At 36.8% G+C, this 25,015-nt stretch overlaps 1 protein-coding gene across 4 annotated transcripts in view; it reads right to left on the bottom strand.

Annotated features, from left to right (window-relative positions):
• LOC110462850 (fibronectin type-III domain-containing protein 3A-like) overlaps positions 1-25,015 on the bottom strand; it is a 146,060-nt gene that overhangs the window by 116,740 nt on the left and 4,305 nt on the right. For all 4 annotated transcript variants that reach the window (XM_021517076.1, XM_021517075.1, XM_021517074.1 and 1 more), the window contains exon 2: positions 18,840-20,014. In XM_021517076.1, the coding sequence (XP_021372751.1) occupies positions 18,840-19,980 (1,141 nt within the window). In that variant the 5' untranslated portion in view covers positions 19,981-20,014. The remainder of the gene's footprint in view (positions 1-18,839; positions 20,015-25,015) is intronic.

Here is a 25,015-nt window from a genome sequence, read left to right on the forward strand (position 1 = left end):
GTGCATTGATAATGACACATCCAATAGAAGGTTAAAGGTTTGTGCAGGAAACAGACGAGGTGTACAAAGGATGTTTGGCGAGGAAAACTAGCAATGATATACATAGGATACAGGGAGAGGATGGAGTAACGGAGTAACGGAAAAACCAGGAGAACAGGGAAATCCATGTGGGGGCTGAGCACAGACAGCTAATGGAAACCTGAGAGGAGATTGGGATAGGACTGCTAAGGGAAAACCTGGTGCAGGTTGGGGTTGTTGGGGAGGAATAGGACAAATGCAGTACACTTAGCTCAGACCATATAGGATTCTATGGACAGTAGGAGCAGCAAAACTGGTTTAACTCATTCACTCCTGAAATTTTATAATGAACTCTTCATACCTTTGAACTGGAAGAGTTCAAATGTGTCTTCAGGGATGAATAAGTTAAACTAGGCTGGTCCATATTGTGTTTTTAATATGTCTGAAATATGAATTATAAATTAAAAGTGAATCTAAATAACTTCAAAAAATGACTTCGTTTATTTTCAGAAAGGCGGACTACATAGACCACTGTTCCCAATATGCTCAATGTTTTGAATTGCTTCTGAAATAATTATCCTCTGAAGCGGGAAGTATGGCTCTTATTTAGATCATTAAAATGGTTTGATTCCTATCCGAGTACAAGCCTGGAGAGAACTCTAAGCTGGATCCAACAGTCTGTGTGGAAAGCCTGGAGTATGCCCATATATAATGATACAATATCTAACAATCCTTAGGCTGGCTGACAACACTATCCAGCAATTATGATATACAGGCAAATCTTTGAAACCAACAGATCAGACAATCTTCCTACCTTATTTAACCTTTCACTGTTTTTTAAACAAAATACTTGAAACATGACCCCTCTAGTTAAGTCAAGTTAAAAATACAATCTACTTGAGAGCCTCCACTTTAACCCACCGAGATGCTAAGATCAATGGATACTACCTACGTAATTGCTTTCTTTATCAAGCCTATACCTGTGACCTTTACAAATACCTTAACCCTTTCACCCCTAGGCAACTTTAGTAGACTCTACCATGTAATGATCTGGATGAGTCCATTATGGTCTACAGTGGTGAAAGGGTTAAGCTAAGCTGATATTGTTCTATAAATTCAATGATCCCAAAATAAAGGAGATGTGCTAATTGAATCTAAGAATCGCTTGTACACGTTAGTCCGCCTGTACTAACGACCTGCATCTGATGTAAAATACGATTCTGTCATGATCAGGTGTATCAAGTCGCACTGTGTTTCCAGGGCAGAAATCTCTGTAAATGGCAAGATGATTAACTTTGGAGTTATCTGAAATGATCTCCATACGGCAGGGTATTTCATAAACCTACATCTCTCCACAGCCTATCATAATTGATCCAAATGACGTCACTCCATCTAAACCAATTACTTTATGTCTGCTCATACAAACTGTAATTGTTCTCTGCGGTCTACTTGGTGTAATAATGCAATACAAGTGTCTGGTCTTCTAGTCTGTTAATGTAGCTGAACATGTTGAATCTGAAAAGTCGGATTTGTCAAAAAATAAAGACAGACACGTAAAGAAAAATTGTACAAGTGGTTTAGGTCCTTACCAGATCCTTCAAAGCATGATTGTATAACCGGTCACTGATTGATTTAGGTCCTTACCAGATCCTTCAAAGCATGATTGTATAACCTGTCACTGACTCCAATTTTAAAATTGAATAAGCAATAAGTGAGTCTTGCTTGTCTTCAAGTCTTATGTGTACACTTATGAAACTTTAATCCATCTAAGTAATTGTTTCTGGTAATGTATTTATTTTATTTTTACAACCAAGGGAGATACCTCAGAACAGAAATCTAAAGTTCCTTTACTCTAACAAAAATCACATGTATAATCACACATATAATGAGTAAGGTAGCATATGCTTCATCACTCTCTAAGAAATTCCAGGTACTAAAGTATATTGTGTAAGGTAGGATATACCCTTAACTGTAACACATTGGACAGGTATATTGTGGCAGCATGATTTAGCCTTTACTTATAAATTTGTATACTAAATATTGGTCCATGGTCAAACCTATTAGTTATATATTGATTAAAAAGCTATGAGAAAATAGTTTGCGGAATATTTATAAATATGATCTATAATAACGCTGTCTAGCTAATACGTACTTTTTCTGATAGAAACACTTTCAGTGCAAAAAATGTTTACGCTTATAGACTTTACTGTACTGCCAGGAAACAAAGGAATGTTGGCAACCAATTTCTTTTCTTTCATCCCCGTCAAGATTTGATTCTAATTTCTGTAACCGGTGAAGAAAGGATAAATACTACCCCAGAATAGCGATGAGAGATGGTTTGATGTTTTGAATTTTTTTACCATTTTAAATTACCTGTCAAAAATAATGCATAGTAAATAGATCCTGGATCTTTATTCCAGCCCTCTGACACTTCTGGAAGAGATGACAAAGACAAGGACAAGCAATGGTGAGAATTGAAACCAATCCCACTCCTACCTGGCTCAGCCTTCAAGATGTCCCTATGTTTATCACACTTGTCAAATAGTTTACATTTCTGCTCTACTTCAAAAAAAACATTGAGTTACATTCTTTTTTAAACAGAGTAATTTGAATTGTGAGATTGTTTCTTAAGTAGCAGGAAATCAAATAATTTCAAATACACAGAGAGGTGGTTAAGATTTGTGACACTAGAATAATATGGTGAAGAGGTTGGATACAATCATCGGCTTCAATTCCAGTCAATACACACCACAAACACTAGACAGGCATCAATGTCACACAAAATTGTATTTTGAATAACAATTAAAATACTGTTAACAAAATATTACTGTATAGTGCTTTAAATTCGCAGGGTCAATATTTCCGGGTTTCGTTTTCAGTACATATTCGTGGGGGTTACATTTCGCTGTGCACTCGAATCCCATGTGTCGAATCCCACTGAATACATAAGTATTGGGTCTGTAGAGAATATTAATCTGACTTACTGATCGTGTGTACTATCATGATCATAACAGAGCATGTTAATTTATGGCATATTTATTTCAAACATTTCATATTTCATTCACACCATATGCATACAACTGTATGTAACATTCATATTAAACATTTCATACACACCATGCATTTGTGCAGAATCATTCATGCAACAGTATGTAACATTTATTGATTGAAACATTAATGAAGCAATCATTAATCTTCAGTACTAGTTTTACACCACAAAATCATGCTTGTTTTCCTGAAAAAATATCCTGGAGACTTTTAAAGCAGTGTTTAAGTTATATTTACAAAAGACAACACTGAAATTTCATTTACATTCGCTGTGTGGCCTTGACCTTTGACCTGACCTAAGAGGACTAACCAGCAATTATGTTTATACCCACCTAATTACTCTGACCTTAAACTTGATCTCCACACAGCACTAGTCCAATCAGTATAAAATTTGAACATTGTAGGGCTAAGAAAATTATCTTATGTTTCCCCGATAATTACAGTGATCAGGATCTGGCCTTTGACCTTTAGTAACAGTGATTTGACCTTAACACAAATTATGTTCATTAGTGGCTTGCTTACACGAAATTACCCAGCATGTGAAAAATGTTAAAAAAAAGATATATGGACAGTACTATAGCGACAGTATTGCAAAACCTGTACACTCCCTTTTAAATTTAAAGTCACAAAAATATACCTATTGAAAAAATGTGTTAAGTCCTGTCATCATGTCCTACGGGCAGAAAACATTTCAACCATTAATACCTGTCCAGGTAAAAACAGATCACCATTTATCTCCTAGAGGCAATCATCATTAACGACTGAACAGTCAATAAAACACATGTTACCATAAATGCAATCTGTGTATACATTGCAGCATGCGTGACCAAAGATCTATGGTAAAAGATGTGATTGAAACATTTCCAGGACATCTATCTACTGACACAACAATATATACATTTCCAAGCATTAAGTCGGTAATCATAATACATCAGTACCTTATACAGATGGTTCATAACTGAACTGGTAGATCCTGACAAATTTTCTTCAAAAGTTTAAAGTTTAGCTTCAGGATGGTGTATAGAGAATTCCTCAGCATTTTGAAAGTGACGGAGCAGAGCAGAGCGAAACCTTTCAAACAGCTGACAAATTGTCTCTAAGTAAAATCCAAACCATTAAGGTCACACATAAACTTAATCCTTAATGGTAAAGATCTTTCTATAAAACAATGGCCGAGAAAAATCCTTGGTTCTGAATCAGGCGGAACTCAAACGAGCAGCTAGTTATTATGGCTAACGGCATTAAAAAAACTAAAACTAAACTAGAAACATTGTCGTTGCTTTTTATAAGAATATACTCTTTATAAAAAAATCCCAATCTCACAAAAAAGTTGGTTCCAAAATGAGTTTCCAATGATGTCATGGTATAGAAGTGCACACCCAGGAGAGTAGAACTTATATAGACAGACAATAGTAGCATTACGGCAATGAAAATTTAATTTTAAACCAAACCGTAATCTAAACGATTATGTAACATAGCAAATGTGTCATCAACTAATGACTATCTTAGATACTAGCATGTGATGTTCTTATGTAAGCTTAATATACTGATGACAAGTTTGATATGAAGAACACTGTAAAAGATTAGCAGTGTCTATAATATATGTCTGGAAATGAACATATCTACTGACTTTTTTTAAAAGTATAGACATATGTAGATTTGACCCTGATAAAATCATTTCGAATTTCTCATACTACACAAGGCTCTGCCTATGCTTGGTGTACAGAACCGGTTGATAAAAGGTTTATGATGAGAAGACACTGTCTATATGTCCTATGATAAGAAGACACTGTCTGTCTGCCCTATGATTAGAAGACAATGTCTGTCTGCCCTATGATAAGAAGACACTGTCTGCCCTATGATAAGAAGACACTGTCTGTCTGCCCTCTGATAAGAAGACACTGTCTGTCTGCCCTATGATAAGAAGACACTGTCTGTCTGCCCTATGATAAGAAGACACTGTCTATATGTCCTATGGTTAAAAGACACTGTCTGCCCTATGATAAAAAGACACTGTCTGTCTGCCCTATGATAAGAAGACACTGTCTGTCTGCCCTATGATAAGAAGACACTGTCTGTCTGCCCTATGATAAGAAGACACTGTCCATCTGTAATTGAGATGAACTTGCCACCAGATTATCCTGCCCATCCTGCCCATCCCTCTACAACATGTACATCTAACCCGGCCAAACGATAGACAATAAATTAATTCCTTGATCACATTCAATAATACCTCTAGATTGTAGCTGGCCATTGATTTTATGCCAATTAGCCTCTGACTGACTATTGTGGTTGTAACTTGAAGGCCTTATAGTGCTTTGCTTCAGCCTCAATACTGGCACTGATTTGGAGAGAAAAAATTTAAAGGAATAGGTAATACATTTCATTCAGATAAATATGCTATATCAAGTGAAAAGTGGTCTAAACCAAATGGCACCTAGATCAACTTCTGTTCAATTTGTAAAATGCTGTATATTTCACAGAGATTAATAAATCTTAATCCTTAGCATCTTTCTTTAAAGTAATATAACTTTACTCAACAATTTAAGTATCGTATCATCATTGCATATAGATAGAACTGTGCCTTAAATATGTTCACATTATGGTTCAACCAGATTGATTTTTCATATTGAAAAGTGATTGCTGAAGTTGATTTTTTTTTTTTTTCGCATCAAAACTGAATGAGGGCAATCAAACAGCAAAAATGAAAAATAATCTAAACACTGTAAGTCTATAACTGAATGAAACAAAGGAACGTACACCAGACAAATCTAAGGCAATCTTTCCTGTTTCACCAACCTGGACTGGGCCCGCAGCACATGTTTATTTATGTCCCATGCAACCCAGCTGTTTGACCCATAGCGATAGATATTAATAGGAAATCAATTCTTCCCTAATCTGGGGAAATATTTGTATACAATTTGCCAGATTTGAAAAGGAAAACTTTCTGTGAATTCATTATGCACACTGGATTGTGTTTATGTGACCCTGCAGCACTATCAATTAATTTATCAATTAATCCAGATGAAAGGATAATGGGTTAGCTTTTAATATTGATGGTGAAAAAGGTCATGAATCAAGTTCTTTGTGTATGTCACCATAGGCAAAACTCATTTCATCTGTTGGGCTGTACATAAAACAAGGGCTATAACCACAATAATAGCAGGAAAATCATTGTGGTCACACATGCACAGATTTACCTCACAGTAAGCCAACAAGTCCAAAATTTGTATGAAACAAGTAGTACTGGCTGTAGGCTCCCCAGGGAGTTGAGAAACATATTGGCTGGTTGCGAAGGCCCTATAACCACGGATAATAATTTGTGAACTGCTTTGAGACGACCTACAAACTAGGTTGTGATAAAGCGGTAAATAAGAACCTCAAATTATTATTATCATTATTACAGACAAATTTGTGTCTATGGACAGTGAACGATTGATTACATCAAGGGCCGTAACTTTCATTTAGCCGTTGAAAAATCAATCGATCACATATGCACAGATTTNTAATTAGAACCTCAAATTATTATTATTATTATTACAGACAAATTTGTGTCTATGGACAGTGAACGATTGATTACATCAAGGGCCGTAACTTTCATTTAGCCGTTGAAAAATCAATCGATCACATATGCACAGATTTAAGTCTCATTAACAGTAGTGCAGAAAAATGTGTGTCTACAGACAGATGAATGAATAATTACATCAAGGGCTACAACTCTTGAAACAATCAGCATAGTGATAACACATACACCTATTCATGTGACAGATAGGATGTTTGCAAAGTTTCATGCGAATTCTAAATCTTCTTTAGCAGTTAAACACTGAACAAGGCTTGTTACTAAACCAAGGGCAATAACTCTCTAATATCAATGGAAACAACATGACAGTCACTCATACACAGTTTTATGAGATAGGTATAGGATGAAATTCTATAAAGACTGTTGTCTTCCTGGTAAAATACTAGCCACTTCCTATGGATTTGGCTAGGGATCATTTATCGTTAGCTTATTCGGTAGAGCATAAAAACTATGAAGCCAGAGGTCCCGGGTTCGACTCCTAGCGGAGGCATTGGGAAATTAATGACCTCTGTTACATTGGTGCCCACATAGGGACCCAGTAGATATGACCAAACATAATCGGTGATACTTGCAAAGGATTTGCTATGACCCCTAGGAAACTTGTGATGAGTTCTTTCCTGGACGGGGAGTATGTCACCCTGGTAAACTACTAGCCACTTCCTACCGACTCGGCTAGGGATAGTTTCTCTTTAGCTCATTCGGTAGAGCGTAAGACTGGTAAGCTAGAGGTTGGTTCAAGTCCTAGCACAGGCAGTGAAAAAATAATGACCTCTGCTTCATTGGTCAGGTACTTAAGGAGATGTATTTGGGACTACATATTAATAGAAGTTACTGATCTTATGTAATGTACACTGAAATCTTGACTAGAGGGAAACATTTTTGAGGTTTAGCATCAGGGTTTGCCTAGTTCTAAACCTTTATCTGTATATATCACACATGAGTGAGAGATTCATTTGTTCTCACTCTCTTCTAAACTCTTTTGCATGGTGTATGAAATGTGACAAAAGCTCATGACGAGGTTCTATTGTGAAATGGCTTTGCTGCACCAACGATTCCATAATCTTACTGTGAAGTGGCCATGGTGATATTTTCATTAGAAATGCAAATATAAAGCTGTCTTTCCCAAGGTATGTTATAATTACAGAGGCAAAACTTTTCCCTAGAAAAACAAGAATGCACCTTTGAAGCATATGGAAGAAAAAAGTTGTCTATACAGCAGGACAGACCAGATTTCAGTCTACCCCCGGACTAAAAAGGAGGTAGTGGGGTCGTCTTATTTGAACTTCTGGTTAAATTGAAATAGACACAACTAGACATTAGCCTGTTGATATTGGAAGGTCTGTTTCTTTGCCTCTATACTGAATGCTCCTGTAATTGTGAGCCACTTTGTACACAAACTCCCCGCTGTATACAATTTGTCATGTGTAGTCCTCATCCGCTGAAGACTTAAAGGTGCCAAATAAGTAGCTACGCATCCAGACAACGTTATTAGATCTACGTTTACTCATCGACAAACCCCCTCGTTTATTGGTAAAATCTATCTAATCACTGCTATAAACCTTGTTTAATGGCAAATTTGTGTATCCATTGGTAAGAGCCTAGTTAAATGATAAAATCTATATATTTACTGATAATATAACCCTACACTTAAATGGTAAAATCCATTTACAATGAAACCTGTATTAGGAGACCACCCTCAGAAAGTCAGGTAATACAGGAAGTCTCCTAGTAAAGGTTCAGTCCACAATAAAATCACTACAACGGGAAACATTGAAGTGGTCTCTTTACACAGGTGGTCTTTAAACAGAGGTGGTCACTAGAGCAGGTTTGACTGAAGATGTTTGTCTGTGGACCAGCGCCTGTGTAGTTCCTAATTACAAACAGATGATGTATTATCATACAGCTTGGTGCTCGACAGTAAAATGCATGACTTTTGCTTACTCCAACAGGACTAGGAGAAAATAATGATTCCCCAATTCGGGGGTGAGGCAGAAAATATCAACCCTTGTAGGAAGATTCCTATCAAATTGTCCACCTCTCAGCATTACTGCAGACTGGACAAGGCATAGCTCCAGACTGGACATTTAAGAATCATACCCCTTTGGTTGAGATATCTGCCTTATCCCAATAGTGGGGAGTGATTGTATTCTTGTAACCATGTACAAGTGGTAGCTAGAGATGGCTGATTTAGATGTGATGTTCACAGATTCATATGTATAGGTTTCATCACGAACGGCTCGGCTCGATAACAAGTGGCTACTTTAATTCATTGATCTGGTCCTTCTAGATTGGACAGAGGCTAGACGTGATGAGAAGTGACCACGAGGCTAGACCTCGACGTGATGAGAAGTGACCACGAGGCTAGACCTCGACGTGATGAGAAGTGACCAGGAGGCTAGACCTAGACGTGATGAGAAGTGACCACGAGGCTAGACCTAGACGTGATGAGAAGTGACCACAGACGTTGACGGGCATCACACGTACAATGTGAACTGCACAAGGCTAACACAGACCAATAGAGGCAGAGCTAAGCTGTTCATCCAGCACATTGAGAAATGCTTCTAAAATCATGATCGATCACTCCTTACAATCAAATGACTCATGATTGACTAGTGACCGATCAAAATATACAAAGTGAAAATAAAAGATTTCTACTTTTTTTTGTTTTTCATTTCATTAGCCAATCTTGACTCACAACAGAGTTTATGGATGGCAAGGCTAGTAAAACAACATGACTAGGAATTGTGTTCAGGACAGTGAATGATGTTAAGATAGTTTGACACTAATTTTCAGTAGCATTAATGGTTAAAATACATTTCTTATTGCATCAAAAATACATTATATAGCATATAAACAATATATCATGAAGCCATGATATCCCATGATATCCCATTATGTTTTGATACACTTCAAAAGCACATCCTGATTTACTGTCAGTTAACCAGTGATACATGGCTTGTTTCAAAAGGATGACAGGCCTACTGTCAAACCCAAGGGTCCTGCGTAGTTTGTCCTGCTTCATCATGTTAGTCAATATATGCAATATTTAAAGGACTATGTATGGTTTGGGCCTTTTTTGGCCCCCAAATCCATCAAAATTAAACATTTGCAATAGAACTTTCAAACGAATGTTTCTTTAATTTTGAATATTTCACCAATACTATTATGTAAATATTTATTTGTGTTTTCAATTTTGGCTGCCATGGTAACCAGGTCATATTTGCATAAATTATTGAAATTTGATTATTCAGTCAATTTTGACAGGTTTTCACCTAGTTTTTCTCTTATCTACCATAGAGCGCAGTCTTGAACAAACTTTATATTTCTCCTAAAGATGTATTACAGGTGCCTACACATTATCCTTTGATATTAAGTTTGTTCAAACATGTGCTCTATAGTTTCTAGGAGAAAGACTATGCAAAATATCCCAATATTCACTGAATATTCATTTTCTTCTAATTTATGCAAATTTGAACTTGTTGTTACCATGGCAACAATAATTAGAAATATAAATAAATATTTTCATAATAGTATTTAGGAAGTATTCGAAATTAAAGAAACAGTCATTTCAAAGTTCGTTTTAAAGGTTTTGAATTTTGATGCATTTGGGGGCCAAAACAGGCCCAAACCATACATATTCCTTTGACATTGAAATATTAACCTCCACACTTTGCATCTTCTAAACATTGAAATAATTTGTGGAAAGTAAACTGGAACCAAATTGATTAAGTAGTTTTGAACCCCCATTTGAGACAATGTCATGATGTTGAAAAGTTCATTTCAACCTATGAATGTATACATATCCTAACCTAAGTAAACCAGCTGTGGGCCAACATTAAGGTAATAACATTACCTCATATATATCACTGCTGTAATGGCTAACACTTGTCGAAACAAGAAAGGCCAAGGCATGTGAACATGCGATAGAAAGCCAGAAAAAAAGATAGACCAATTTAAGTGTACAAGACACATTAGTCTCAAGGCCAAGCAGATCACCATGGGACAAGCATGTTTGTGATGCAGACTGGTACAAGATATGTGAGAATCAACACAAATGACCATAGGCTACAAGAGTAGCTAGCATCCAGACACAATTAAAAGCCCAAGGGAAATGACCATGTGACGAAGGCATGGTTGTCCACACACACACTGATCGAGTCAAACACACACATTTGCTACAGAAAGAGTGACGTGATTGTATCGGGGGAAAGCGAGATATCGTTGGATGAGACGAGGTAGTGTTTATTGATTACAGGGTAGCAAAGCCGCACGAGTACTCTTAACAATGACACTCGCATCACACTAGGCATGTACAAATGACATAAAACAAATTCTTCCATACGTGTTATTAAGAGTGGGTAGATCATCACAAGAAAGACAAATATATCACTCCTAGTTTCTAAATTGGTTACTTTTTATATATATTGAGACATTTATTGAGACATTAATTAAGACACCATCAGGTCTGTCTGTACGCCCCTTACAACATCCTACTCAATCTGTTAACGTCAACAGGCCAATAATGATGATTCAGGTACATGTATGTACAGAATATCGTTTTGGAAAGAAGAAAAATAAGAAATATGAGTGTTGTACAGATAACGATAATTCTTTTTGCATAAGGAATAATGTTTTCCTTATAACAAAGATGTTTTTATGTATCATGCTTTTTTATAATTTATCATAATTTTTATAATAAACATGAGTTGCTTCTTTTCCTATTTTCTGATTTTCTTAACAAATAAAACTGAAATTTTTTAATTACGCTTTTTGTATAAAAGCAATTGAAGAATAAAAATCCAACTACACTTATTTTCCTCACTCACAATTTCTATGATCACCTTGTTTTTTGAAAGTGTGTGAGGGCCTTATTCAAATTCTGAGAATAGTTAATATAATCTGAAGACTTTTGAATTTTAGCATGAATAGAGCAAACAGGGCAACAGTAATTTACATATCAACATTAAAATATTTAAATGAAGAGCTGTCCAAGACATAGGACAATATCCTCGACCAACAGCAAATTAAACCAAACCAAACCTCGACCAACAGCAAATTAAACCAAACCAAACCTCGACCAACAGCAAATTAAACCAAACCAAACCTCGACCAACAGCAAATTATACCAAACCAAACCTCGACCAACAGGAAATTAAACCAAACCAAACCTCTACCAACAGGAAATTATACCAAACCAAACCTCGACCAACAGCAAATTATACCAAACCAAAATCTCTACCAACAGGAAATTATACCAAACCAAACCTCTACCAACAGCAAATTATACCAAACCAAACCTCGACCAACAGCAAATTATACCAAACCAAACCTCGACCAACAGGAAATTAAACCAAACCAAACCTCTACCAACAGGAAATTATACCAAACCAAACCTCGACCAACAGCAAATTATACCAAACCAAAATCTCTACCAACAGGAAATTATACCAAACCAAACCTCGACCAACAGCAAATTATACCAAACCAAACCTCTACCAACAGCAAATTATACCAAACCAAACCTCGACCAACAGCAAATTATACCAAACCAAACCTCTACCAACAGCAAATTATACCAAACCAAACCTCGACCAACAGCAAATTATACCAAACCAAACCTCGACCAACAGGAAATTATACCAAACCAAACCTCTACCAACAGGAAATTATACCAAACCAAACCTCTACCAACAGCAAATTATACCAAACCAAACCTCGACCAACAGCAAATTATACCAAACCAAACCTCGACCAACAGGAAATTATACCAAACCAAACCTCTACCAACAGCAAATTATACCAAACCAAACCTCGACCAACAGCAAATTATACCAAACCAAACCTCGACCAACAGGAAATTATACCAAACCAAACCTCTACCAACAGCAAATTATACCAAACCAAACCTCGACCAACAGCAAATTATACCAAACCAAACCTCGACCAACAGGAAATTATACCAAACCAAACCTCTACCAACAGGAAATTATACCAAACCAAACCTCGACCAACAGCAAATTATACCAAACCAAACCTCGACCAACAGGAAATTATACCAAACCAAACCTCTACCAACAGGAAATTATACCAAACCAAACCTCGACCAACAGCAAATTATACCAAACCAAACCTCGACCAACAGGAAATTAAACCAAACCAAACCTCTACCAACAGGAAATTATACCAAACCAAACCTCGACCAACAGCAAATTATACCAAACCAAACCTCGACCAACAGGAAATTATACCAAACCAAACCTCTACCAACAGGAAATTATACCAAACCAAACCTCGACCAACAGCAAATTATACCAAACCAAACCTCGACCAACAGGAAATTATACCAAACCAAACCTCTACCAACAGGAAATTATACCAAACCAAACCTCGACCAACAGCAAATTATACCAAACCAAACCTCGACCAACAGGAAATTATACCAAACCAAACCTCTACCAACAGGAAATTATACCAAACCAAACCTCGACCAACAGCAAATTATACCAAACCAAACCTCGACCAACAGGAAATTAAACCAAACCAAACCTCTACCAACAGGAAATTATACCAAACCAAACCTCGACCAACAGCAAATTATACCAAACCAAACCTCGACCAACAGGAAATTAAACCAAACCAAACCTCTACCAACAGGAAATTATACCAAACCAAACCTCGACCAACAGCAAATTATACCAAACCAAACCTCGACCAACAGGAAATTAAACCAAACCAAACCTCTACCAACAGGAAATTATACCAAACCAAACCTCGACCAACAGCAAATTATACCAAACCAAACCTCGACCAACAGGAAATTAAACCAAACCAAACCTCTACCAACAGGAAATTATACCAAACCAAACCTCGACCAACAGCAAATTATACCAAACCAAACCTCGACCAACAGGAAATTATACCAAACCAAACCTCTACCAACAGGAAATTATACCAAACCAAACCTCGACCAACAGGAAATTATACCAAACCAAACCTCGACCAACAGGAAATTAAACCAAACCAAACCTCTACCAACAGGAAATTATACCAAACCAAACCTCGACCAACAGGAAATTAAACCAAACCAAACCTCGACCAACAGCAAATTATACCAAACCAAACCTCGACCAACAGCAAATTATACCAAACCAAACCTCTACCAACAGCAAATTATACCAAACCAAACATCGACCAACAGCAAATTAAACCAAACCAAACCTCGACCAACAGAATTCATCGGCAGTATATGAAGACTGGTACAAGAGCCAAACACTTGCTTCAATTTCCTGTTATATAGAGCAGTTACCAGGCCAATTTTAAAAGAGAAATGTGAACGTTTGAAATAATAATATATAAAAAAAAGCAACAGCTAACTTGTGCCTGCATGGACTATGTCAGTGCCATGACTTTTCCCCCTCGTCACTCCGGTGAGAAGTTCATGAGAAAATGTTTCTCTGTGTCAAACATTCTATAGACTATATATTAAATTACTTATCCCCAGAGCCTACAAAGCCAACCAATACATTGCCATGCAACGTCAGCCGATTTTTCAGGGCAAAAAGTCATCAGACAGAGAGGGATGTAAGCACAGAAAAATGCGGGGGAGGGAGGAGGAATTTGTTTTACACAAATACATTTTTCAAAGATCATGATGTTGCATTTAAATTTTAAATCCCACTCACTGTACTATGTGGGAGCTAGCTATCATACACATATTTTGTAAACAAACATATATATATAAACAAAACAGGATGAGGCCTTAAGGGAAATCATCTAAATTTAACTCTTGAAGAGGCTGGTAGGGAAACAACCTAAATTTAATGTGTACACTTAATGTCAAATATCATTCAAACAAATCTGAATCGAGACTTATTGGGGAAAATATGGAAAAAACTAATATCTTAAAAGTCAAAACTTATTGGTATTAAATATAAACATATTGGTAATTCAGCTAATTACAGCTCGTATATGACATATCTGGAATGTTCAAGCTGTCAAAATTAATTTGAGATATCTAACTTGGAAACTAAATATGCTTTTGTAATAAGCATTAAGATTTATCTGTGTTTTCCTCCATAACAACACAACATCAAGGACAGTTTTAAGGTTGGTCCTCCCTTCCTCTAATTGTCATATATTCTTTTTAATTCCAGTAGCAAAGAAAGTCAAGATAACAATATATCACCAAGGCTACCTGAATTACTTTCCGAACAAAGGTTTCTAGAGCAAAATCGTCAGGCTGCAACATTTCAAAAGAAATAATATAACCTTCAGCCAAGGAAAACATGTCTTATATACATTGTGTATTTCTATAGAAACAAAATACATTCCTGCATCAATGTTTTTTCCAATGGCATTTGTTGGGACAGAGATTACAGACATAATCTATATTTATACGACACTTAATCAACTGTTGTTTTTTTATAAAAATATATTATGTAATTTTGTGTAGATTGATGCATTCTTGAACATGTAACATCTGCTGGTTGTTGAGTCTTGATTTTTTTATCGAAATATTCAGCATATGAGCTCGATTATTTGTACATTATACATACATATGTATAATAATAAGTATTTAACCAAACACCGCAGGACAAATATGATACCTCTCTATAAAACACTTGTGCGAGACATATTATCTGGACTGTGACATCACACGAGGGTGGACCATGCGGGAATGGCAACTAAGTTATTACTGATTCATTGTCTCGTTTTTTCAGTTTTAACTATTTCTGGTATGACAATAAGCACAAATCAGAGACATCGCAACAGTATCAATATACATACGTAGTGAGAATTATTGATTGTGAGGGAGTTTCACAATCTCCAATCCCACACCTACTACATAATACAGCGCTGACATTTAATTGATAACGACACATTCCCAGAGACCAAATTAGCTGGAAATACATTGATTTTTTAAGGGAAAGTTTTGAAGTTGTTAACAACAGACTTTGAAGTAGTGCCTGAGTCCACATCACTGTAAGAGGATTGTCAGTCACATGTTTAAGTCTTAATTCCCACACATAGTCAACATCTATATGTTGACAGGGAACTGAAAACTTCCAAAACTTTTTCAGAGATTGATGACATATCCCAACTATCGAAAATACTGAAACAAAACACATATCTAAATTCCAATTTCATTTCTTACCTAACGATATTTTGGCTGAATTACTTCTGTACAATTCTGTGTGTTTTGTCATTTCAAGGTAAATCTCACAACAACAAAAAAATTACTCGCAGTATTCAGTTAACCCTTTCATCCCTAGGTTATTTAGTAGACTCTACCATACATTGATCTGGATTAGTCCATTATGGTCTACAGCGGTGAAAGGGTTAATGGTGTGATAAATAGTATGAACAGGTTAAAGCTTCCAGTTAGGATCCCTACCCCACTGCAGGCAATACACTAAACAACTCCAAACATAGAGTAACCTCCCCTAAATTTTGTTCTGACTACAAGGGAACTACCACTGATCACAGGTAATTCAGTAGGTAAGACGGACCGACTTATGATCTGGGGTCCAGGGTTCGAATCCTGGTCTGGAACTGTAGCATATTTTACTGTTATAACACTGTTGTTGATTTCTTTTTTGTTCATTTCATCTTTATTTGTTAATTTTTAAATAGAAGTTACCTAATGTGCGAGTCTTAGAATCTCTTTTCAGAAATGATTTCAAGCTATGGTCTTGTAGATAAAACAAGTTTCTATTCTTTACTTTATCTATACTTTTTTTCCCCCCAAGTTTTGTACTACCAAAACGTTTTCTTCAACCCCGCCCCNCACACACCCCTTAACTTCCTAATTCCCTTCTAAAAATCAGATTTTTTTACCAACCATAAAAGGATCATTATGTGACCATTAGTGTAGAAAACCAGTGTAATGTTCTGTAATGTTCCTTCCCCGCCTGTATATCACCATGCTGTACATGTGTGTGTATGTAATACATAAAGGGTAAGGGCTGCACTCAATACAATGTACAAACATATACAACTATTGTATCCAGCTTAACTGCAGGGAGATAGTGTTTCTTCTAAACTAGAAAAAATTTACAAGACAAGTGTTTCTCTGATTCAACTATGATGGAAATCGAGCTAAATGCCAAGTAAAAAGAAAGAAAATGGCACTAAACATATATTGAAACTCTAACCTAAGTCAGTAAAATGAAAAATATGTCACAGTGTTCTACTTTTGGTAAATTTTTAAAATATTCCTCTAACTGTATTGACTTCTAACAAAAGTCAGTAAAATGAAATATACATAGGTCAGTGAAATACTTTTGGTAAATTTTTGACTTATTCCTCCAAATGTATCGACTTATGCAGTTGGATGACTATTTCGTTTCCAGTATTAGAGAAATAGAGCTTAAAGTCTAACCAAAGTCAGTAAAGCAGAAAATATAAGTGACAGCTACCTATATTTGACATCTAACTGTAGATCACGATCACTTCTTCAAATTTATCCAACTGCAAAGTTCTAAGACTGATGCACTAGCTTCTACTTTACAATACTGAAGTAAAAATACTAACCAAAACACCATACTGATGCACAGATAGACTTTTAAGGCAAACACTGCTCTGACCCCATTATGTTCTATAAAAAGACGTCTGCTGATCAATTTCTTAGGAAAACTTCTGAAATGTCTTCAACATATATTTGTAGGAATATTTCTTTGTAGGCCACAGGTAGCAATATTGTGTAGTCTTAAAATTTTGTTGCATCTGCACCTAAAATGGTGTCCAAGACTCCAAATTATGCCTGACACAAAAAAAATCCTGAAATAAATTTTCACAGCTTTACAGGAGTATTATTATGTGTTTGTCAGCTGTAATAAATCAACATAAGACAGCAGACATTGATAAACAAATAAAAAAAATACTGAAATTAAAACTATTAAATTCAGATAAACATAAAACTCGCAAACAATGCTGAAAGATACACCTGTAGATTGAGGGAAGCAGATTTTCAGGAAAAAAAATGGTCTTTCCTGGTAATTTCACTTCCGCCAAAATTATCCTGTAGTACTCCATGAACTGTTGCAATATACTGCACTCAACACGATAAGCCACAGAGTTCGATTTCAAACAACAACTCATTTACAAGGCCTTGTTAATTAATATACAATGTAGATCATACAACAAGGATATAACACAGCGACTGTAACCAATACGCTAACTTCACAACTGCAGGTGTTAAGCATGCTAGTGACGATGACTAAACACAAAAACATGCATGTTCCATATATACAAATGTCTGCTCCTCATAACCTTTGGGTGTTTCTTGCATTTTTTTTCATTCCAGCTAAAATTAAGATTTTTTTTATAACCGACACAAGAAAGATTTCCTGCAATATAAATTTGTATATATGTATACATTATCATACAGCAATCTTTGTATATAGTCTACACAGGTACCTTAAAGCTTATCACTCCTTGGAATCAAGTTTATATTAAGTACTAGACAATGACGACTACCCTGGAATGATAGGATCATCGCTGCTCGGCTCTAGTCAATCCTGATGTCATTACAAACCAGCGCAAGAAACAAACTTACTTCAAAGCACTTATTATATCTCACTAACATGTTGTACTTTTGTAATACTCATAGCTTAAATATTCATAAACTTCAGAATTTGTTTACCTTTCTGAGCTATTCGGGACTATTGACTAATTGAAGTGTTACCATTTCCAGAGTTAGTCAGTTTTCCAAAAATGAACAAAAACTGAAAACAGACCACAAGATAGACACCATGCCAAGATAAAGCCTGTCAAGATTCATGAAAAAAGACCACACAAATCTTGAAAAAAACGTGGGCATTTTAAGACATCTGTAGGTGTTAATCAAACAAATAAAGAAAATGCTCACTAAGGATCACGTTGAAAATAAAATTCAACAAAATGGGCATCAGAAGCATACAGGTGTGCTTCAAGTTTGCGCTAGATTGGAAGCTGTGCATATATATATATACTAAGTTGTTGTGGATACAGCAGAACCTTGTTAGTAAGTATTTTTTACTCCATTATTAAGAAATTACAAAACAGGAATAATACTAATACTGCTTTTATACATATACTGTACGTTTAAACAGTAAAATTTGAAAACAAAATAGAAATTCTGTTGTCTCATTTGATTTTTCTTGATTTGTCCCGTTTAAGAAGGTTCAGCTGTACTGAAGATGTTGTGACCTACCTTGGATATGCTGGAATTGGTCCCCCAAAACGCCCACACGCATGGAGAAAGTCTCTCCAGAGTTGACATGGACATGAACAACGTGCTGGTGGCTTGGTGGCGAGGTCCCTGGTACCGCAGACGCGTTTTGATTGTGAAGGCTTGGTTCACAGGGCGACAACTGGGTTGTCTGACCGTTTGGGGAGCTGCCCTCGTGGGATGAGGGAGCGTGACCATTTGTGTTAATACTTGCTGTGCTGCCACTGATTAGCCCAGGAACATTGTCGTGCGTGACAGGGTCATTTGTGTTGTTGGTGCCCCCCAGACCCTCGCCTAAAACCGTCGAGGTTACGTCCCCTTGATCTTGGTCCGTGTTATTGTTACTATCATTGTCGAGAGATGTAGAGCCACTTTGGACAAGACCACTCTCGCTCAGACTAGTAATTATGCCTTCATTACTATGATCACTATCATTTACCAGGACAGTGCCTCCGTTATCGTTCACACTGTTGTAACCACTGTCTGTAGCTTTGGAAGTCGATTCACTGGCCTCCATAGAGGGAGTGCCACTACTTTGGCCACAATCATTAACTAGTGTGGGGTCAATGTTATCACCATTGTCACTTTTCAGTGTAGTACCACCACTTTTGCCAGAACTATTCACTAAGTTAGTGCCACTCTGATTGTCATTCAGAATGGTGGTCATCTCGCTGCCACTAGTGTGGCCGTCGTCTTTGACTAGGTTTGTGCAGGTATCATTGAGGATGGTTGTCATGTCAACGTCGCCATTGTGGCCACTGTTACTCAGTGTCCCACTGTCACTGAGGTTATTTGTGCTGTTGTGATTGGCTGCCGTGGTGTTCACGGTGGAGGGGGGGAGCGGGGAGTTGTGCACAATATTGCCCTGGGTCAAATGTGAGTCACATGACTGCTGTGGGGAGGAGGGAGTTTGAGCCCTGCCACCAACGGCGGCCTCGGCAGCACCTGAGGCAGCACTGGCGGCATCAGGCTCTCCATGATCATCATGGATGCCGTTTTTAATCTCACTTGGAGTAAGTTGTCCATTTTCTTTTAGTGTTTCACATGTAGTGGGGGCCATGCCAGGGTTGCAGTTTTGGTTAGCATCAGACTCCGAGGCTTCTGACATCTTTTCTTTTTCCATGACCTCAAGTTTCTCGTTTCTTTTCAGCACTCTCCTGAAATTGACCAGAAACAAATATGAAACTGACCACAAACCAAGGAACAACAGCACTGACTATAGTTATAATTCTAACATATAAAAAATGTCATGTACAGTTATTAGATGTATTTGTCATTCTACGTTTTAGCAAATATTCCTCCAGATGGTCTGAAGTGTTATAATCATATAGGAACCAACCCAGGATTTAGTTTAGTAAATTAATATGAATATATACAAGAGTGTATTCACATTTTTCCAGTCTATAAACACAATGTTACCAGATCATAAAACAATTCACAGATCTCTGAAATTCCATCATCTAAAATGAGTCAGAAGAAAATTAATTTGTTTCATTATCGTCTCATAATTTCACTATTTTTGAAACAAACTGTAATCCCAAAGATTTTACAAATTTTGAGTGAGGTGCCCTCATAAACAAAACTGTTTCCTTCGAGTATTGTCATTAGAAATCAACCATCACAACCAACTACCCGGTATATGCATCTATGTGTCAGAAGTCTGATGGTTATATGATAATACAAATATATAATGTACATAAATGTGATTTTACATTTGCTCTATATCCTTCCATTGTAATGCATTGATTGAAACTTTTAGGCAAATGTTGTTATTAGACTATAACATTTATTATTGTAACGTCATCAATTTCATTCTTGTCAACATTTGATTTACGGTTCAAAAACTGTTCGAAATAATTTTGTAAAGCATTATTACTCAATCAAAATGTAAATATAAATAATGAATATTTTAGCAAATATTGCTATGGTCCTATAACACACATTTCTAAGACCGGGCTTTATAAAGTTTGTCATCAATAGCAATGTGTGTTATAGGACCATAACAACATTTGCTAAAACATTCATTGCTTCAATGTATGCATAATCATCTTCAAGAAGTTATTAATTATGTATCTGGTATATGAAATCGTGACTGAAGGAAGAAGTTTATACTGTAACTCTAGATATGCCCTCAACTTTTCAAGGACAGGACATTTAAATACAAATGTACAGATATACATTGATTATAAATGTCTTATCCTTAATTAGAATTCTGCAGCTTTATTAAATTTTATCTTTAGAAGAAAATCAAAAGATTCTCTGTCAATGCATCACAATAACTATTTATATAATACATGTTCATGTAAGTAAAGCAATCAAGGAATGAAATCCGTCATTGTTTTTTTGTTTTTGTTATTTCAATCGGTCACATTGCATCCATCATGAAAACAACAGGGCTAGATATCTCAGTAAAAAAAATATTGAATATATCAAGAATTTACCTTCTCTACACTGCATTAACTAGAATACATCATTTTTAAATGAGGTCGTAGAAGCGCACATTTTAACAGCAGGGGCTTTGCTCCATAGGTGCCCCAAGACATTTATAAGATCAGGAGTGACGTCAAATCCTGTGGGGCTACATTACAGTTCATGCAGAGTATGTGACACAGACCTAACATATATTTCAAATGATTAAAACATGATATGTAAATTAAATTTGTTTTTATAATTATGCAAGAAGTTTTTCTAACTTATACTAATCACTCTTGTTGGCCCAGATGGAATATCTTCGAGCGGGTGGCCATGGAAACCAGATGAGAGTACCTAGGAAAATCCAAGTGGATGGGCAGGTGACATATTTCATTTTCACTTTCCATCTGGGATTCAAACTCTATGAGTGGGCTATCCACCGAGCCAACCGAACACAGGTCATTTAAAAGACAAACTATACCGTTTACGCATTAAAATCTGCCCTGAAAAAACATCAAATTAATTTGGTGGAGCCTTTATTAGCATCTGACCTTCCACCCACACACACACATGTACATTGCACAAAGCTTCTGGACATACCTTAGCGATGCACCAAAAGGAATTTGTTTATAACACTCTCAGGTTAATGACCTGTGAAAGTGATTTAAAAGCTCTTGAATGTGATCCATTAAATTAAAATTTACCTTGAAGCACTGAAATAATGTATATATATATGTGAAGCATGGCTGTGTCAAGATGGTCACGAAATTCCCCTCAAGTCACAAGAGATAAGCTTACCTACATTTGTATCTGTTAGGTGTACAGTAGATACCAAGTTTAAATATAGACTGCCACTAATTAAGTCTGGTTTGTTGTGTTAGACAAGAGTTCCTGGCTTGACCCCTACATCCAAGCAAAAGATAACTAAATGTTGGTTTATTATTGAGGAAAAGCAGGAGTTTTGACAAATTAAGTCAGCTCTTCATAGGGTAGTCCGAGAGAAATTGAATAAAAATGTCCAAAGTAAACTTTTTGAAGAGTATCATGCTTCTCGAGACCTGAAAGGATTACTGCATACATGTGTATCTAAGGAAATAACATTGTTATGAAAGATACAAGGTACTCCTAATCTTTAGCTGTCTAATCTGTAAGGAAGGTTATACCTTATAGAGAGTCGAGCAAAAAACCTTTAGATAATCGGGACCATCAATCACAGGAGCATGACTGTAAAATTAATGAAAAAATAGTAGCTGGTATAGAAAGGTGGACATGTTTTTATCAGTAACCAGAACATGCATATAATGCAGCAGAATGATATGTGGAGTTTTAAATGTGCAATATTGAGGCATTAAACTATCTAATCAGGAAGAGTTTAAAGTTTACAATATTGAGGAAAGACACTGAGCAGGAAGATAATTTTAGATCAAAATATGCAACTTTATAATTCATTCTTTTGCACCAACATGTTCAGAATTTATGTATCCTTGTGTCAATTTAATCAATTGATGATCAAAATCAACCTTCAAAGTCAAAAATAACAATTATGGTCACAGGAATTACTTCATAGAAATCCCAAATTAAAGACAGGATTTGAAAGTATTTTTAAAACAGAAAGAATTTATATCAAATTCTTATATTTCTAAAGATATCTGAACTTAATTAAGTGTACAGTGTTATAAAAATTGAAATTCTATGAAAATTGTTGAAAAGATGCATCGACAAAAGACGGACATTTTATGGTATATGGATCCAAATTAAAGCGTGGTGCAAGGCGATTATTTTAAGGGAAAATCCACCGGTATAACACTCCACACCCTACAATGTATGTTTCTCTAATAAATCTATTCTTAAACCTCCCCCTTATCCCCTATCTCACTGTTTGAAGAATTAAACCATGATGGTGCTACAAGGGGTAGGGGGCTGATGCGGGATTAAGATTTACATGAAGAGAAACAAGCTAGACTTAAGCAGGATGTGGAGTTACAAAATAATTGGTTCAACATTTGACCCTTGTACACTAAAAATGCTCAAGAAAACAACAGTGACCTGTCATCTATCAACAGAAAAACAGAGATAATTGTAAGTGATACATGTAGGTGTGGGAACCTGATACATTAGCAGGAGGTGGCAGGGTGAAGATCCCAATCACCTGTCAACTTGTCCATCCTCCACGCCACACCTGAGGTATAGTGGTGATTTATATGCTCAATAGTGGTGATTGTTGGTGTAGACAGTGATGGTAACTCATGGTTGTGGACGGAGTGTGTGTTGACATCTTTTACTGATGACTGATAGTGAGGATGATATATATGATGGTAGTGTATGGTGTTGTACCTGGTATGATGGTAGTGGTGGTGGTGACAGATCTCGAGTATTGGTAGGATGGTTGCCTTAACGTTATGGCATATTGGTAATGGTGATAGTGGTGGTGTAGAGATGGTAGTAGTTTTGGTAGAAGAATGGCTGTGGTGGGGCTGTGAGATATGGTGGTGGTTGGGGTTTTAGAATGACTGGTGGTGGGTATTGTATGATGGTCACTGTGGTATAACAGTGTTGGTGGTAATAGAGGTGGTGGTGGGTATTGTATGATGCCAGATGGTCACTGTGGTATTATAGAGGTGGTGGTGTGTATTGTATGATGGTCACTGTGGTATAACGGTGTTGGTGGTAATAGAGGTGGTGGGTATTGTATGATGGTCACTGTGGGATAACAGTGTTGGTGGTAATAGAGGTGGTGGTGGGTATTGTATGATGGTCACTGTGGTATTACAGTTGTGGTGGTAATAGAGGTGGTGGATATTGTATGATGGTCACTGTGGTATTACAGTTGTGGTGGTAATAAAGGTGGTGGGTATTGTATGATGGTCACTGTGGTATAACAGTGTTGGTGGTAATAGAGGTGGTGGGTATTGTATGATGGTCACTGTGGTATTACAGTTGTGGTGGTAATAGAGGTGGTGGTGGGTATTGTATGATGGTCACTGTTGTATTATAGTGGCGGTGGTGATAGAGGTGGGGGTGTGTATTGTATGATGGTCACTGTGGTATTATAGAGGTGGTGGTGGTTGTATGATGGTCACTGTGGTATTACAGTTGTGGTGGTAATAGAGGTGGTGGTGGGTATTGTATGATGGTCACTGTGGTATTACAGTGGTAGTGGTGATGGGTATTGTATGATGGTCACAAGGGTATTACAGTGGTGGTAGTGATAGAGATGGTGGTGGGTATTGTATGATGGTCACTGTGGTATTATAGTGGTGGTGGTGATAGAGGTGGTGGTGTGTATTGTATGATGGTCACTGTGGTATAACGGTTTTGGTGGTGATAATAGAGGTGGTAGTGGGTATTGTATGATCGTCACTACGTTATAACAGTGGTGTGGTGGTGGTGGTGGTGGGTATTGTATGGTGGTCACTACGTTATAACAGTGGTGTGGTGGTGGTGGTGGGTATTGTATGATGGTCACTACGTTATAACAGTGGTTTGGTGGTGGTGGTGGTGGTGGGTATTGTATGATGGTCACTGTGGTATTATAGAGGTGGTGGTGGGTATTGTATGATGGTCACTGTGGTATTACAGTGGTGGTGGTGATAGAGTTGTTGGTGGTGGTGATAGAGGTGGTGGTGGTGGTGTTAGAGGTGGTGGTGGTGGTGGTGGTGATAGAGGTGGTGGTGGTTGTGGTGGTGATAGAGGTGGTGGTGGTGATAGAGGTGGTGGTGGGTATTGTATGATGGTCACTGTGGTAT

This window comes from Mizuhopecten yessoensis, unplaced genomic scaffold (genome assembly GCF_002113885.1).
Source record: "Mizuhopecten yessoensis strain PY_sf001 unplaced genomic scaffold, ASM211388v2 scaffold10837, whole genome shotgun sequence".
NCBI lineage: Eukaryota > Metazoa > Mollusca > Bivalvia > Pectinida > Pectinidae > Mizuhopecten > Mizuhopecten yessoensis.